General features: G+C 43.6%; 1 protein-coding gene across 4 annotated transcripts in view; it reads left to right on the top strand.

Moving 5' to 3' along the window:
- prkcz (protein kinase C, zeta) overlaps positions 1–16,882 on the top strand; it is a 95,303-nt gene that overhangs the window by 50,670 nt on the left and 27,751 nt on the right. For 3 of the 4 annotated variants that reach the window (XM_015968705.3, XM_070544916.1, XM_015968706.3), the window contains 5 exons: positions 5,697–5,828; positions 7,281–7,371; positions 12,079–12,134; positions 12,213–12,431; positions 14,416–14,513. In XM_015968705.3, the coding sequence (XP_015824191.3) occupies positions 5,697–5,828; positions 7,281–7,371; positions 12,079–12,134; positions 12,213–12,431; positions 14,416–14,513 (596 nt within the window). Of the gene's footprint in view, positions 1–5,696; positions 5,829–7,280; positions 7,372–9,718; positions 11,871–12,078; positions 12,135–12,212; positions 12,432–14,415; positions 14,514–16,882 lie in introns of those variants that run through there. The other variant, XM_054746420.2, reaches the window with a different exon arrangement.

The raw sequence follows: 16,882 nt of genomic DNA on the forward strand, positions 1-16,882 counted from the left end.
ACATACACACATTTATATACACACACTAATACACACACATACATACACACATGTATATACACACACTAATACATACATACACACACGTATACACACATGTATATACACACACTAATACATACATACACACATACATACACACACGTATACACACATGTATATACACACACTAATACATACATACACACATACATACACACACGTATACACACATGTATATACACACACTAATGCACACACTAATGCATACATACACACATACATACACACATGTATATACACTCACTAATACACACACTAATGCATACATACACACATACATACACACATGTATATACACTCACTAATACACACACTAATATATACATACACACATACATACACACATGTATATACACTCACTAATACACACACTAATACATACATACACACATACATACACACATGTATATACACACACTAATACACACACTAATGCATACATACACACATACATACACACATGTATATACACACATGTATATACACACACTAATACACACACTAATACATACATACACACATACATACACACACGTATACACACATGTATATGCACACACTAATACATACATACACACATACATACACACACGTATACACACATGTATACACACACACTAATACATACATACACATATACATACACACACGTATACACACATGTATATACACACACTAATGCACACACTAATGCATACATACACACATACATACACACATGTATATACACTCACTAATACACACACTAATACATACATACACACATACATACACACATGTATATACACACACTAATACACACACATACATACACACATGTATATACACACACTAATACATACATACACACACGTATACACACATGTATATACACACACTAATACATACATACACACATACATACACACACGTATACACACATGTATATACACACACTAATGCACACACTAATGCATACATACACACATACATACACACATGTATATACACTCACTAATACACACACTAATGCATACATACACACATACATACACACATGTATATACACTCACTAATACACACACTAATATATACATACACACATACATACACACATGTATATACACTCACTAATACACACACTAATACATACATACACACATACATACACACATGTATATACACACACTAATACACACACTAATGCATACATACACACATACATACACACATGTATATACACACATGTATATACACACACTAATACACACACTAATACATACATACACACATACATACACACATGTATATACACACATGTATAAACACACACTAATACACACACTAATACATATATACACACATACATACACACACGTATACACACATGTATATACACACACTAATGCATACATACACACATACATACACACATGTATATACACTCACTAATACACACACTAATGCATACATACACACATACATACACACATGTATATACACTCACTAATACACACACTAATACATACATACACACATACATACACACATGTATATACACTCACTAATACACACACTAATTCATACATACACACATACATACACACATGTATATACACACACTAATACACACACTAATGCATACATACACACATACATACACACATGTATATACACACATGTATATACACACACTAATACACACACTAATACATATATACACATGTATATACACACATGTATATACACACACTAATACACACACTAATGCATACATACACACATACATACACACATGTATATACACACACTAATGCACACACATACATACACACACGTATATACACACACATACATACACACACTAATACACACACATACATACACACACGTATATACACACACATACATACACACATGTATATACACACGTATATACACACATACATACACACACTAATGTATACATACACACACGTATATACACACACTAATACTCATGTGTATATACACACACTAATACACACATATATACACACACTAATGCATACATACACACACGTATATACACACACTAATACTCATGTATATACACACACTAATACACACATACACACATACATACACACATGTATATACACACATGTATATACACACACTAATACACACACTAATGCATACATACACACATACATACACACATGTATATACACACACTAATACACACACATACATACACACACGTATATACACACACATACATACACACACTAATACACACACATACATACACACACGTATATACACACACATACATACACACACATACATACACACATGTATATACACACATACATACACACACTAATGCATACATACACACACGTATATACACACACTAATACTCATGTGTATATACACACACTAATACACACATATATACACACACTAATGCATACATACACACACGTATTTACACACACTAATGCATACATACAGACGTATATACACACACTAATACTCATGTATATACACACACTAATACACACATATATTTCTTTTATTCCTCTCTTTTCTCTCCGTCCTCACTCGTTCACGTAACAGATCTATATAAGTTCAGCATTTCATTTTAATGTGTTTTTCAAAATAAATATTGTTTTTACTTTCTTCATTTCAGTATTGAATTTATTCCATATTGTTACTCCATAAAAAGAGACACAACGCTCCTTGATGCCTAGGTATCATAAATAATTCATGTCCTTCTAAATTATACTTCCTGTCTTTTAGGAAGTATTTTAATTAGACTTGGGACAGTTGAAGCAGTTTTATTTGTTTTTATGACATTATTATTCCCCAAGTTGCACTATTATTATCATTATTATTCTTATTTGTGTTTTGATAGTACATTGCTATAATAATGCTTTTATTGTATTTTTATTATAGAAACTACTTTATTCTTATATTTTTGTATCTCTTTTCTGCTTCACTTGTTCTTAGTTTTAAAAAACTTCTATATTAGGTATATTTCTCCTTACAGGCGTTCTGCAGCCCTTTAGTCATCCAAGGTTTGTTCATCATCCCTCTTTTTGTTTTTTGCTTTTTTCATATTGGCTCTATACTTTTCTTATAAAAACAAAGTACATCATCCCCGTTTTGTTGTTGCAGATCTCTTTTTAGCGCATCTATAGCTTTTTGGGACCTATCACTTACAAGTTTTCCCTGTTTAGGTAGATTTTTGCTTTGATCATTTTTATAGACTGAGACTTGGCATATGATCACTGACATCAGGCGTCACAATTCCACTGCTCTCCATCCCCCTGAAGCATTGGTAAATACATCATTCAGTTCAGAGAGCCCGTCATCTGAGCGCTTCATCGGATCGGACTGAGAATACGTGGATTTATTATAAAAATCATCTACTCTTGTCTGCAGTGGAATAAATGGATTGCTTTCATTTTAGAATCAGTTTCACATCGATCAGATCATAGAGCAACTGTCATTTCAAGATGAGCTTTAATGAGATTATTACGCAGATACAACAGGAAGTCTACTTTTACTTTGAAAATCATGCGAGTAGGGCTGAGTGGACTGTCGTTTTTATTTCGTATTTTGTTGTGAGACCGAAACTAAAGTATGGAAAAAGAAGCCTTTCTCTAAACTTCCCAATAATCCGGTCTAGAGGAGTTTATAAATCGTGAATAGGATCGACCCGAACACCAAACCCTGCGGAACACCAGCTGATTTATGAAAGCACTGAAACTTCTGTTGTTGGCAGCAGAGCGTGAACCTTTCTGGTTCAGTTTAAAACGTAACAAAGAGCCTGGTGTGTGAAAGGTTCTGAACAGAATTTTCCTTCATTTATACAAATCTTGGTGTGGTTTACGTCTGTCTGCTGATGAATCTTTAAGTTTTTGTTTTTGAGGAAGGAAACTAAAATGATGCAAGAAGTTTGTGATAATTTATAAACAAGCGACTGAATCTCTGCAGGCTTAGATTTGAAAGAAGCTTTTGAAGTTTAGAAGTATCTCCATAGAAACCGATCGCTGACTGGGAGTCTTTGTTCCACACACACACACACACACACGCACGCACGCACGCACACACACACACACACACACACACACAAACACACACACACACACACACGCACGCACGCACGCACGCACACACACACACACACACACACACACACACACACACACACACACAGAGATGTGTACAGCTTCCTAAGTGGTCAGTCCCGTTGAGGACATTTACGGATGTCGGGGACATTTACGGATGTCGGGGACATTTACGGATGTCGGGGACATTTACGGATGTCGGGGACATTTACGGATGTCGGGGACATTTACGGATGTCGGGGACATTTACGGATGTCGGGGACATTTACGGATGTCGGGGACATTTACGGATGTCGGGGACATTTACGGATGTCGGGGACAAAAGACAACAAAACATCCCTGGTTCTGTTACAGACGCACGCGATCCAGCAACTACCATCAGGAAACAAAAGCTCAGTCTCAGGAGGACGTGTTATGTAAGAGACGGGTCTTTGAGAGATTTGAAGTTAGCAGAAGATGTGTGTGTGTGTGTGGGGGGGGGGTGTTCTGGAGTCTCTCATCCACTCGTTTTTATTTTAAAATGGATCTGAAGAAATAAACCTCAAATTCAGACAAACAGCAGCTCAGAAACTGATGAAACATCTGAGACTAAGTGAAGAACCTAATCAATAAATATTTTCAATCAGTGGTTTTTACTTCAGTCCAGATGTTTCCACCCAAATATATTTGTTTTTATTCACTTTAGTCGTCTTTAAAAAGGTGGCAAACGTGTGTGTGTGTGTGTGTGTGTGTGTGTGTGTGCATGTGGGGGGTCTTGTTCTGTATGAAAACGAAGCGGTACAAGTGATAACGCTGCAGGATTTCATAACTGTATCTTCTCAGCAGCAGCACTGCAGGTGCTCTCCATGTCCAGCAGGTGTGTAAGCCAGGTCCTTAGTCAACTTAAAGTTTTCTTTCATAAATCCCAAAGTTTGCTTGGAAAGTTGCTTACGCAGTTTTCCGACCCCGTTTTGTGCGTAAGCGAGCTCGATGAATGAGGCCCCTGACCTGTGTTGTTTACTGTGTTGTTTACTGTGTTGTTTACCGTGTTGTTTACCGTGTTGTTTACTGTGTTGTTTACCGTGTTGTTTACCGTGTTGTTTACCGTGTTGTTTACCGTGTTGTTTATTGTGTTGTTTACCGTGTTGTTTATTGTGTTGTTTACCGTGTTGTTTACCGTGTTGTTTACCGTGTTGTTTACCGTGTTGTTTACCGTGTTGTTTACCGTGTTGTTTACTGTGTTGAGGTCCGTGAGACGACTGTGGTCCTGATTTGGCGCTTTATAATAAACTTGAATTGATGTCAGTAAGTTTTATTTATTATAGCACAAAGTGCTTCACATGGATAAAACAAAATAAAGTCATAAAATCATAATGAGCTCAACACAGAATGAGATGAACATGAGAGTTTGATCATAAGAAACTTTATTCAGCATCGTTGAAACCTCAGGTCTACAGAGTGGTTGTCCATATTGCTGCTTCCTCACCACCTTCTGCTTGCTCTCCGTCCTTCAGAGACCCTGTAACTGAGGACGCCGTCCCGCGCTGGACGTGTCTCTGTGTCCTTGTCTTACAGAGAGCCTGCTGTGGCCACTGTCGTGAAAGGATATGGGGGCTGGGTGGGCAGGGCTACAAGTGTATCAACTGCAAACTGCTGGTCCATAAGCGCTGCCACCGACTCCTGCCTCAGACCTGCCAGAAGCTTATGGTGAGTTCTCGTCACACCGCCTGGACGCCAGCTGGCTCTTGCCCTCACGCCGATTCAGCCCAACGCTCGGCTCTGACGTTCCACGCTGCCGACACCCGTGATGATCAGGTCCCCTCAAGCAGAGCGCTTTAGACGGGTTGAATCTGTGCAGCAGAAACATGCAGACTTGGGTCTTTTTTAAACGTAAACGTGGGTTCTTGGTAGGTGGGCGATCGTGCATCTGTTTCATCAACAACGTACGGCAGACCAAACGGTTTACAGTCGGATGGTTTCTCTTTACTGGTTTAGTTTCGTCTGACTTTAGTCTCACGCTGCTGCTGAAGGCTGGGATCCTCATCCTCTTGTCTAAATATGGGTTTAGGCTCCTGACCAGCCTCAGCTTTAATGGGAATCCTGTAAGTTTGGATCACGTTCCCAAAGAAATCCAGGTTTTCATTCGGTTCACAAACACTTGTGCTTGTTTGCATCGGGGCCTTTTCTCAGCAGGCTCTGGTGTAGCCGTAATCCAAGATGGCGGATGGTTAGAAACCCTTTGGTTTGTTAAAAGACGAGAAAGAAAACTGTCCATCTGAGGTTCCCGAACCGGATCAGGACCACCCTTATCCTTTTACAGCACAATAACCCAAAACTCACCTAAATGTGTCGCGACATAAACACCTGACAGCTCTGATGGGTGAAGTGCGGCCCGGTGGGTCAGAACCACGTCTCTAAGCTGATTTAGTTCTGTTGGACTCCGCCTTCTGAGTGGCTGAAAGGTCATCGTAAGTTTCTGAGCTCGTCTTCGATTATCTTTAGTCACAAGAGCTGATGACCTTTGACCCTGGCTCTCAGTTTTTGGGACAAGGTCTGTGATCACTCACAGGAAGTTCTGATTAGTTCAGTCAGGCTGTTTGGGCCAGCTGCAGACGCTCTCAGTTTCTGATGAATAAAAATCCCATTAAAAGACGCAATAATGAGACCAGCTTTCTGGTTCGGGTCGAGGATCCAGCTCCGTGTTTTTACTAGTCCTCCCTCTTTCCGACACTAAAATATTCCTCTTCCCTGGTTTGTGCTTTAACACAACCATCCTGAGCTCCACGTCGGAGGTAAAGATCCTGACTCCAGAGATAAAAATCATGACGCAAAAATCGATGGCAGGAAAGCGTCTGACCATCGATCAGCCCATTGATCAGAGCAGGGTGAGCCCCTCCGTCAGGTTAAACATCTGCTTCTACATCTGTATTCAACCAGATAAAGACCCGTTCGGATCAGGACTCCTTCCACCAGCGCGACTCCCGGGCCTTTTTCCAGAGGAATCCCACTCTCCAAATGCAGTTTTCCACTCAAGTCCTGGTGGACTCCCTTCAGCACACACTCTTCCTGGAGTGTAAAAGCCTGAGCGGATATGTGGCCGGATATTTGGGAGATCAAGTGGGAGGATGTCTAGATGAACTTGTGAAATTACTTTTCCAGGATCGAGCCATGCCATCACAGGAGCCTCCATCAGACGCCAGGAGTGAGGAGGAGGGCGTTCCACCGGACGACCCGGAGGACGCAGACGGGAGTGAGTTGTTGTTCTTGTTGTTTGGCGTGACTCGACCTCACTTCTCCTGTGTATGAGGAAAACAACGGGACGGTTCTTGTTTTGTTGCTTTAGCTGAAAGAAGAGGGAAGAAAACATTTAATTAATACAGGAAACTTGATCAAAACACGCATTAAAGTTAAAAGTGCCATCGGTGGTCTTCCTCTGGGGAGGCGATGAGCTGCAGACACGGCAGCGCTCGGGACAACACGTGTGGAACACCGAAGCAGTTCGGCGCTTTCCAGGAACAGCATCATAAAACATGAAACAGCAGATTTTAGTTAAAGCCCACAAACACAATTAGGAGTAGGAATAAAGGAAGAAGACAAAGTTAAAGGTGAGCAGTTACAGTGCAGAAGGTGCAGCACAAGACACGTTCATTCAAAGGCCGATGAATACATGAACGTTACTACAGCTGGGGCAGAATTCAGGTCAGGAGGAAGCTGATTCCATCTGTGAGCAGCACAGTAGCTAAAAACCAGCTGAGTCATGTGACTGGTGACTGGGATGTCGTGTTTTTGTAATCGTAACTGTTGCTCTTCCCATTTTTATGATGTTTTAAATCTTTTTAATTCATTAATATCATCTGTAATTTGACCTTATTATATGATATTTGTGTCCCTGTGAAACTCGCGTGCTTCTGCTTCAGACGCGTTGGATAAAAGAACCTTTCTGTGTTATTATAAAGGATCTGCCAGCTCCTCCCTGGAGGAAACGCGTCTCCGTGAGCGCGCTGACAGCAGATCCGTCTGGAGCGCTGCCGGGATCTGGGACAGATGAACCGAACAAATCCCAGTCCAGTCCAGATTTTGTTTTACAACTACGACAACCTCCAGAACCACCTCTGCTCTCCGATGGCACACGCGTTGCCATGGTAACCAGACTGAATGACAGCTGAGAGGCTGCACTCACAACGACTCCTTAAAGAGAACCCGACTCTGGTTTATCAGATGAAAGCTTGTATTTATTCCTGACAGGAACCTCTCCTCTGTCCCGACACGTCCGCGTTTGTCGCCTCTGCAGTTTGGTTCTTTTGTCCTTCAGCAGCCAGGGTCTTGGTTTCACAGCAACGTTTTCTTATTGTTGCTCCGCCCTCGTTTTCTGAGGACGTAGCGTGACCAAATATGGTTAACTGAGGGCGTTAAATGACTGAGAACAGACACGAGCACCTGGGTACACGCAGGTGGGATTTATCACCAGATGAGTGCGGAGGAACGTACGTACGAGAGGCCACCGCGTGCTTCATAGATCAGGATTTTGACCGTTCCTACGAACGTTCTACGTTTTGTTCTTAGGAACTAATTTAGGAACATTTCTATGAACGTGTGATGGATGAGGGCCCTGCTCTGATTCAGTTATGACATCAAGATTTCTAACCTGGATCTTTGTCTTTGTTCCTCTGGAGCCGAGCTGAGCAGTAACGTCCATCCTAACCTTCTGATTCCCAAAGACGATAACTTCAGTCTCGTCTTTGTTAAACTGGAGGAGGTTAGACTGCATCCGGTCGTTTGCTTGCCTCAAACACTGACAGAGTGAGTCTAGAGGACCACAGTCACTAGGTGATAGCTAGGTAGATCTGGGTGTCATCTGCATAACTATGATAGGTCATGTTGTTACTGTGGATGACCTGACCCGGGGGAGCATGTAGAGGTTGAATTGAGCCTTGGGGGACCCCACATGTCATGGTGATCAGCTTTGCTTTGTGATCACCAAGAGAAACAACATAACCCCTGTCTTCTAGATAAGATCAGGACCGACTGTGGACTGGAGCTGAAAGTCCCGCCCAGCTCATGAGCCCATCAGGAAGATGGCATCTTGTTTTAGTCGTTTCTCTACAAACCTGAAGCAGCTCCTTTGGTTTCACTACAAACACACAAAGTAGTTTTTTATTTAGGATGCAGCTGTTTACACCTGACACATGTCTCCATCTCCAGACTAACGATAAAATGTTTCTTGCTTGACCTGAGTGGTGCTTGACCCTAACATCCTTCTAGACAGACTCACCAACTGGGTGGGACTATCAGGCACAGTGCTTGGCTGGTTCCAGTCCTATCTCAAAGACAGGGTCTATGTGGTCTCTATGAGGGACTACCAATCAAAGCTGATCACCAGGACATGTGGGGTCCCCCAAGGCTCAACTCTAGGACCACTACTCTTTCATCTCTGCATGCTCTCCCTGGGTCAGGTCATACTTAATAACAACATATCCTATCATAGCTATGCTGATGACACCCAGATCTACCTAGCCCTATCACCTAGTGGCTGTCGTCCACAGGACTGACTCTGTCAGTGCCTAGAACACGTAAACGACTGGATGCAGTCAAGCTTCCTTCAGCTAAACAAAGACAAGACTGAAGGTATGGTCTTTGGCAACAAGAAGGTTAGGATGGATGTTATTGGTCAGCTGGACTCAAGGGGAATAAAGACAAAGACCAGGTTAGAAATCTAGATGTTATCATTGACTCAGACCTGAGCTTCTCTGCCACATTAAGGCTTTAACTAAATCAGTGTTTTATCACCTTCATCAACCATCAAGAGTCAGAGGTCTCACGTCCAAACCAGACTTAGAGAAACTCATTCATGTGTTCATCTCCAGCAGGCTGGACTACTGCAATGATCTCCTAACTGGTCTTCCCAAAAAGCTGTGAAGCAACAGCAGCTTGTTCAGAACGCTGCTGCTGGAGTGTTGACCAGAACCAGGAGAACGGAGCACATCACTCCTGTTCTTAGATCCCTACACTGGTTACCAGTAAACCACAGAATCAGTCTCTAAGTGCTACTACTAGTTTATAAACCACTCAGTGACATGGGACCAGAGTACACGTCTGATCTCATTCCTGCATAAACACCCAACAGGGCTCTGAGATCCCTGGGAACCAATCAGCTGGTAGAACCTCGGGTCAGAACCAAACATGGTGGAGATGCATTTAGTTACTATGCTGCTCACATATGGACTCAGCTTCTCCATGACCTCAGATCTGCCCCAACCCTAGAGTTGTTTAACCCTAAAACCCTCATGTACTCATCAGCCTTTACATGAATAGTTTCTTATGCTGCATCGTCTCCTCTGTAATCTGTAATCTGTGTTTTACTGTGTTTCATATCATGTCCTGATGATTGTAAAGCACATGGAACTGCCGCTGTGTTTGAAATGTGCTCTAGACACAGAGCTGCTTTGCTTCATTCTTAAACTTTCTCTCTTGATCTATGAAAATAGTAAACGGCCTGTATTTGTGTCACGCCTTCGTACGGTTCTACAACCCCCCAAGGTGCGTAACAACACAGTCGGTCATTCACCCATTCACACGCTGGTAGGGATGAGCTGCGATGTAGCTACAGCCGCCCTGGAGCGCGCTGAGAGAGGCGAGGCCTGTTCAGCGCTGCTTAAAGCATCAAAATGTGCTTTTCAGCCCAAACAGAACCAGGATGTTTGAAAAGCTTAGAATTAAACAGGCGTCTACTTTAGTCGGACCTCCTGAGAGTTTCCGTTATGAGCTTCAGGAATCTGGAGCGTCCGATGTCATCAGTTAGAATTAGAATAACCTTTATTGTCATTGGAACAAGTACAACGACATTAGATGCAATCCCCGTGTCTGAAATAGAAAACCAATAATTATATAAAATCTGTATAAAAGGAGAGCAGCACTGCTCGTGAACCTCTGCACTTGAACGTGATCAACATGTGGTTTCTTTCATCCCTGCTGGACCTGTAACCTGGAACAGCTGATGGAGCCTAACCAGCAGCACTAAACTCTTTCATTGTTCCTGCTGGAACCAGAACCGGACCTCTGTAGGACCTGACTGTAAATCCTAGTTTCTTTGTTGCTTTCTTCCTCAGACGGGGTCTGTTACGTAACTCTGACTCATTATCTAACCACTCTGGGCCTCAGGACTCTGATTCCTGCAACAACTCTAAATCCTGTGTGCTGCTGAAGCTTCTCAGTCTTCCAGGTCATGGTGATCCAAAAGGTTCAGATGAAGGCAGCTGGACTTCTTTGGTTTCATGAAGACGTTTGTCTTCTCATCCGAGGAGCTTTGCCCGTTCAGACTGGAATATGGGAGAGTCAAGCTCATAGCTGTAGCTGTCTGTTGTTGTTTAACGAGCAGAAACTACTGCGAGTACCCCTCTTCTCCATCGCCTGATGAGTCATTGTGTTGATCAGACACAGGAAGGTGTGACCTAGACTGAAGCTGCTCAGGAATGAGACTCAAAGCTGCATTATAGGTACTGGGCAGGTGAAATCTAAGCCCCGCCCCTATTTAAAGTGGGTTTTTCATGTTTGACATAGCTAGCTTCTTTTACTCCTCTCTCACACCATCTATCTTCTCTGTCCAGAATGTGTCCTTGTCCTTCAGGTGTAGGTGGACTGCAGAGTCCTGACCTGAAGAGGTGGCTCTCCTGTGTTGACTCGCCCATGTTCCAGTCAGAACTGACAAAGCTCCTCGGATGAGGAATGAGACTTCTTCAACAAACCAAAGAGGTCCAGCTGCCTTCATCTGAACCCTTTTGGACTCTAAATCCTGTTAAAAGGAACGAGATGGGATGGAGTCTGTTTGGGATTAAAACTGAACTCAGACTCTGGGATCTGCTGTGGGCTAGCCAAGTCTCTGTTAATAGTTTAGTGTCTCCCTCTAGTGGTTCAGCAACGAACAACACGTTCATGTAAAATAAACTCCTTTTCCTTACAGTACCGTTCCTACCGCACAACCGTGCCATGGATAAAACGGACGACATCGAAACGGAGGTGAGAGCTTTGCTTTTTCACGTTTTGATCTGAAAGCTTTGAGCTGAAACCCACTGGAGCGCGTCATCCGTGCCACAGGACTCTGACCCGAATCGCCTGCAGGACATCAGCGCGGTGGTGGACGGCATCGACGGCATTAAGCTGTCTCAGGGCGTGGCGCTCGGCCTCGGCGACTTTGAGCTGATCCGGGTGATCGGGCGAGGCAGCTACGCCAAAGTCCTGCTGGTTCGGCTGAAGAAGACCGAGCAGGCGTACGCCATGAAGGTGGTGAAGAAGGAGCTGGTGCACGACGACGAGGTGAGACGCCACAGACGCGTGCAGCCGTCAGAGGTCACGAGCCCCAGCTCACCGAGTCGGTTTCATCATCAGGAACCAAAAAGCTGTTTAATCTGTCTTAATTTCTTAGAGATTAAAGGAATAAAATCCAGTTTTATATGTCAGCACACGTTTATAACGAATGCTGGTCTGACGTGTTTTCAAACTAAATGTGATTTTATCTGTTGAGCTGAAACTAGGCGGAGCCTGTTTAGACTCCACCCACTTCCTGTTTTAGGTTTTTATCAAACAGGACAGATTATAAAGGGTTCGGGTCCTAATCTCATCAGGACCACCTGAAACGAGTCCTGCAGCTACACATCCATCCCACACCAGCTGGGACCAGCTGTCTGCTGATGCATTATGGGTAAACAGACTATGATCTCATAATCCTGAGCTGAGTCTTCCTCCGTGACCTTTAACCTGTGAACTGAGACCTGCAGAGATGGAGCTCCCAGCCATTTCTCTGAGCTTTGACCTTTGGGTGAATAATCCTGTAGAATGATTTTAAATGACCTTTAACCTTTTCCAGATCGACGCGGTAACAGTTGCGGTCTTTCCTCGTGTTAACGCGCGCCTGTATGCTCCGGAGGGCCAGGTACCCAGCAGCTCCTGGTTGAACCGCTGAAATAATCCAGAATCCAGCTTTTCATGTTGCTTAACTTCATGGATGATGTGGGAACTTTGGATTATCTCAGAACTAAAGACCAGATGATCTGAATGTGATTCTTGGTGAACATGGATGCAGAATGTTCCATCGTGTGGTGGAGAAAAGGTTTGCAAATGAAAAAGGGTTTTAATCCGATTAGGAGAGCCTGGTCTTAAACCTGATAGGTCTCTTTAAATCCAGCAGGTGGCGCTGCGGTCCAGCTAATGCCTCTAAATCCAGCCACCGCTCTCCTCCGGTCAAACCAAACGTCTTCTAGTTTCTGAGGAGCTGAAGAACAATCCAGGCTGGATTTGAGGAAACCAGGAATGTTTGAACTGGACGTCTGATTTCCTGTCTTTCCTGGATGTGTTGGTTAATTAGATGACACGTGTGTGACATCAGAGCAAACCAGAATAGATCCAATGCTTTAGGGTTAGTTCTGGTTTCTCCTGATGGAGCAGAAGGACTGACATGTGGTCTGAGCCATGCTGCTGTGGGAATCCGAGAATATTTAAGGAGGCGCATCAACCATCAACCACTCAGTGACGCCTTCGTTCGCCTGGGCTCTTCAGGGAGGGTGACTAGCTGTTCTTTGGTGGGGTTAATCAGGAGCGTCATCCATTCATTGTTGTTTTCATGCTGTCATTAATCTGATCCTGATGCTCCGTCCGGATGCTTTAAGGACAGAAGTGGGTTAAGGTGGATTTATGTTAGAACTTTTACCAACAACAGCATCGTTGTTCACTTGGATGTTTTTAAGAGACCAGCTGAAACCAACATGTCAGATTATTGTCTCTGTAATCCTCATCAGACCATCAGGATTACTCCCTTCATCACACACCAGCGACAAAAACCATTTATTCTACAGCAGGATCCTTTATTCTGGTATGGAAAGCCAGTTTAACATTTAGTAAATCTAGTTAATATGCGAGTCTTAATCTCTGGTTATGAGTAGGAATTAGTTTAAGATTACAAGTTAATTTATTCTTTCTGTAGATGATTTAAATGATCTTTTCTTAATTCATGTTGTCACAACTTTTGCATCAACAGCTGAAATGTTTTTATGCTTCTTAGCCTAGTTTTTATTTTCCTCTTGCTAAATGTAGTAATCTGATTACTCTGATTGTATCCAAATAAGTGTTTCTCCTGTTGGTGAGAAGCAGGAATTCTGGGTTTTAGAGATCTTCTTCTTCAGCTGTTATTCGGGTCAGAACCAGTTTGTTCTGACCCGAGTGGAGGTCCGGTCTCTTAACCGGGTCGGCTCAGAGAGGAACCTGCCGACCGGACCGACTGTAAGTATCTTCTCTGTCTCTGCAGGACATCGACTGGGTTCAGACAGAGAAGCACGTGTTTGAGCAGGCGTCCATGAATCCCTTCCTGGTCGGCCTCCACTCGTGTTTCCAGACAGAAAGTCGGTAAGGAGACGATCCGACGGACACTCGGGAGGATCTGGCTCAGATCAGAACGCTGAGCCTTTTCTGTTAAAACACCCCTTCATGATAAACGACAGGATGGGTTCAATCCCACAGAAGCCCTCGGGTGGCGGAACGCCACTGCAGTGGGAGGAGTTTATGACGCTCTGATTGGCTGAGAAAGCCCAGCTTGTTTTAGAGTAGTAGAAGAAGAAGAGATCATGTCTAAAGCGCCTCTCGATAAAAATCACGAGGCGCTTCACAAAAACAAAAAATATAAAAAAGAATTTAGAAAATGATTAAAAATATATTTAAAATTAGCAAAAATAGACAATTGTGATTAAAAACATGTTAAGAAAGAGAGAGAGTGAACAGGAAAGAGGGAAATCAGTGGATCCTGAGGAAGGTGGGATAGGTGGGGAGAGCAGAATAAAGAGAGAGAGGTGAAGAAGGTCATACAAAAGCCAGCTTGAACAAGTGAGTCTTCAGCTGCTTTTTAAAGGAGACCACTGAGTCCACTGATCTCAGGCTCAGGGGGAGAGAGCTCCAGAGTCTGGGGGCCACAGCAGCAGATGATCTGTCACCTTTGACCTTTAGCCTGGTGCTGCACAACCAGTAGGCTTTGATCACTGGACCTCAGGGACCTGCTGGGGGTGTAGGGACTAAGAAGATCACCAATGTAAGATGGTGCTTGTCCATGTAAGGCCCTATAGACCAGAACCAGGATCTTGAAATGAACCCTGAAGTTGACTGGCAGCCAGTGAAGCTGGAGGAGAAGCGGGGTGATGTGGGTGTGTTTGGAGGACTTGGTCAGAAGCCGGGCACAGGCGTTCTGAACCACCTGTAGACGGTTCAGGGAAGTTCTGCTCAGACACGTGAAAAGAGAGTTACAGTAGTCTAAGCGTGAGGAGATGAAGGTGTGGAGAACTGTCTCAAGTTCAGAGCGGGACAGAACGGGACTCAGCTTAGCAACGTTCCTGAGATGGAAGAAGGAAGAGCGGGCCCTTTGCTCAGCCGGCAGGGAGCTGTTGATCGTTCCACGCACTAAGTGCAGGTCTCGGGGGGACTGTGCGTTCTCTGTGTTGGCACCTGCACTTTGGAACCAGTTGCCTTTGGTGGTGCGTCAGTCACCCTCACTGGGGTTTTTAAGACTCGCCTTAAGACCCATTTTTTTGTCAAGGCATTCCAGGATTAGCAAATTTTACCCGGCCTCTTAATCTTTTTCAGGATTTTATTTTTTGCTTTTACTCTCCTCTTTTAATTGATTTTATGTTGGTTTTACGATTGTTATATTTTATTCTGATGGTTTTATGTTTTTATTGTGTTGTGTTCAGCACCTTGGACGTCTGCGTTGGTCACAGAATGGGCTTTGTAAATAGATGAAATGAAATGAAATGAAAGAGCGAACAAGAGAACTGACATGAGAATCCAGGGTGAGAGCTGGGTCAAAGGTCACGCCAAGATTCCTGACAGAAGGTTTGGTGTGGGAAGAAAGCTGACCAAGAGAGTCTCTGACTTTGGGAACCAGCTTGTCTGGGGCACAGATGAGGATCTCAGTCTTATCTTCATTCAGCTGAAGAAAGCTCCCACCATCCAGGTTTTGATGGAGTCTAAGCAGGTGTGTAACAGCTGCAGCTTAGACATCTCATGGGGCTTAAAGGAGATGTACAGCTGGATGTCATCTGCATAAAGATGGTAGGAGATTCCCTTGAAGGAGCTCAGGATGTGCTGAAGAGGAAGCAGATAGAGGAGGAAGAGCAGAGGCCCCAGCACAGAACCTTGTGGGACACCATGGGTGAGAGAGGTGGTGGAGGACCTAAACTTGGAGACGGCCACAGAAAAGGAGCGCTCAGAGAGATAAGAGGAGAACCACTCCAGAGCAGATCCTGATAGGCCTACCCAGTCTCTGAGTCTCTCCAGTAGCAGGTGATGGTCAACAGTGTCAAAGGCTGCATTCAGGTCCAGCAGGACCAGAACAGAACAGTCCCCTGCATCACTGTGAGTCAGAAGGTCATTAGAGACCCTAAGAAGAGCTGTTTCAGTAGAATGAGCTCTACGAAAACCTGACTGGAAGCTATCATAGATGTTCTGTTCATCAAGAGCAGCTGTGAGTTGTTTAGCCACAACCTTTTCCAAGATCTTGGAGATGAACGGAAGTTTAGAGATGGGTCTGAAGCTGCTATGGAGAGAGGGGTCGAGACTCGGTTTTTTAAGAAGTGGGTGGATTACAGCATTCTTAAAGTAAGCAGGGACCTGACCAGAGACCAGAGAAGCATTAATTATAGAGAGCACGCTGGGACCGATGGACTGAAAAGCACTTTTAAACCAAGATGAGGGTAAGATGTGGAGGGGGCATGCAGAGGTCTTCATAG

The sequence above is a fragment of the Nothobranchius furzeri genome, chromosome 15 (genome assembly GCF_043380555.1).
Source record: "Nothobranchius furzeri strain GRZ-AD chromosome 15, NfurGRZ-RIMD1, whole genome shotgun sequence".
NCBI classification, from domain to species: Eukaryota; Metazoa; Chordata; class Actinopteri; order Cyprinodontiformes; family Nothobranchiidae; genus Nothobranchius; species Nothobranchius furzeri.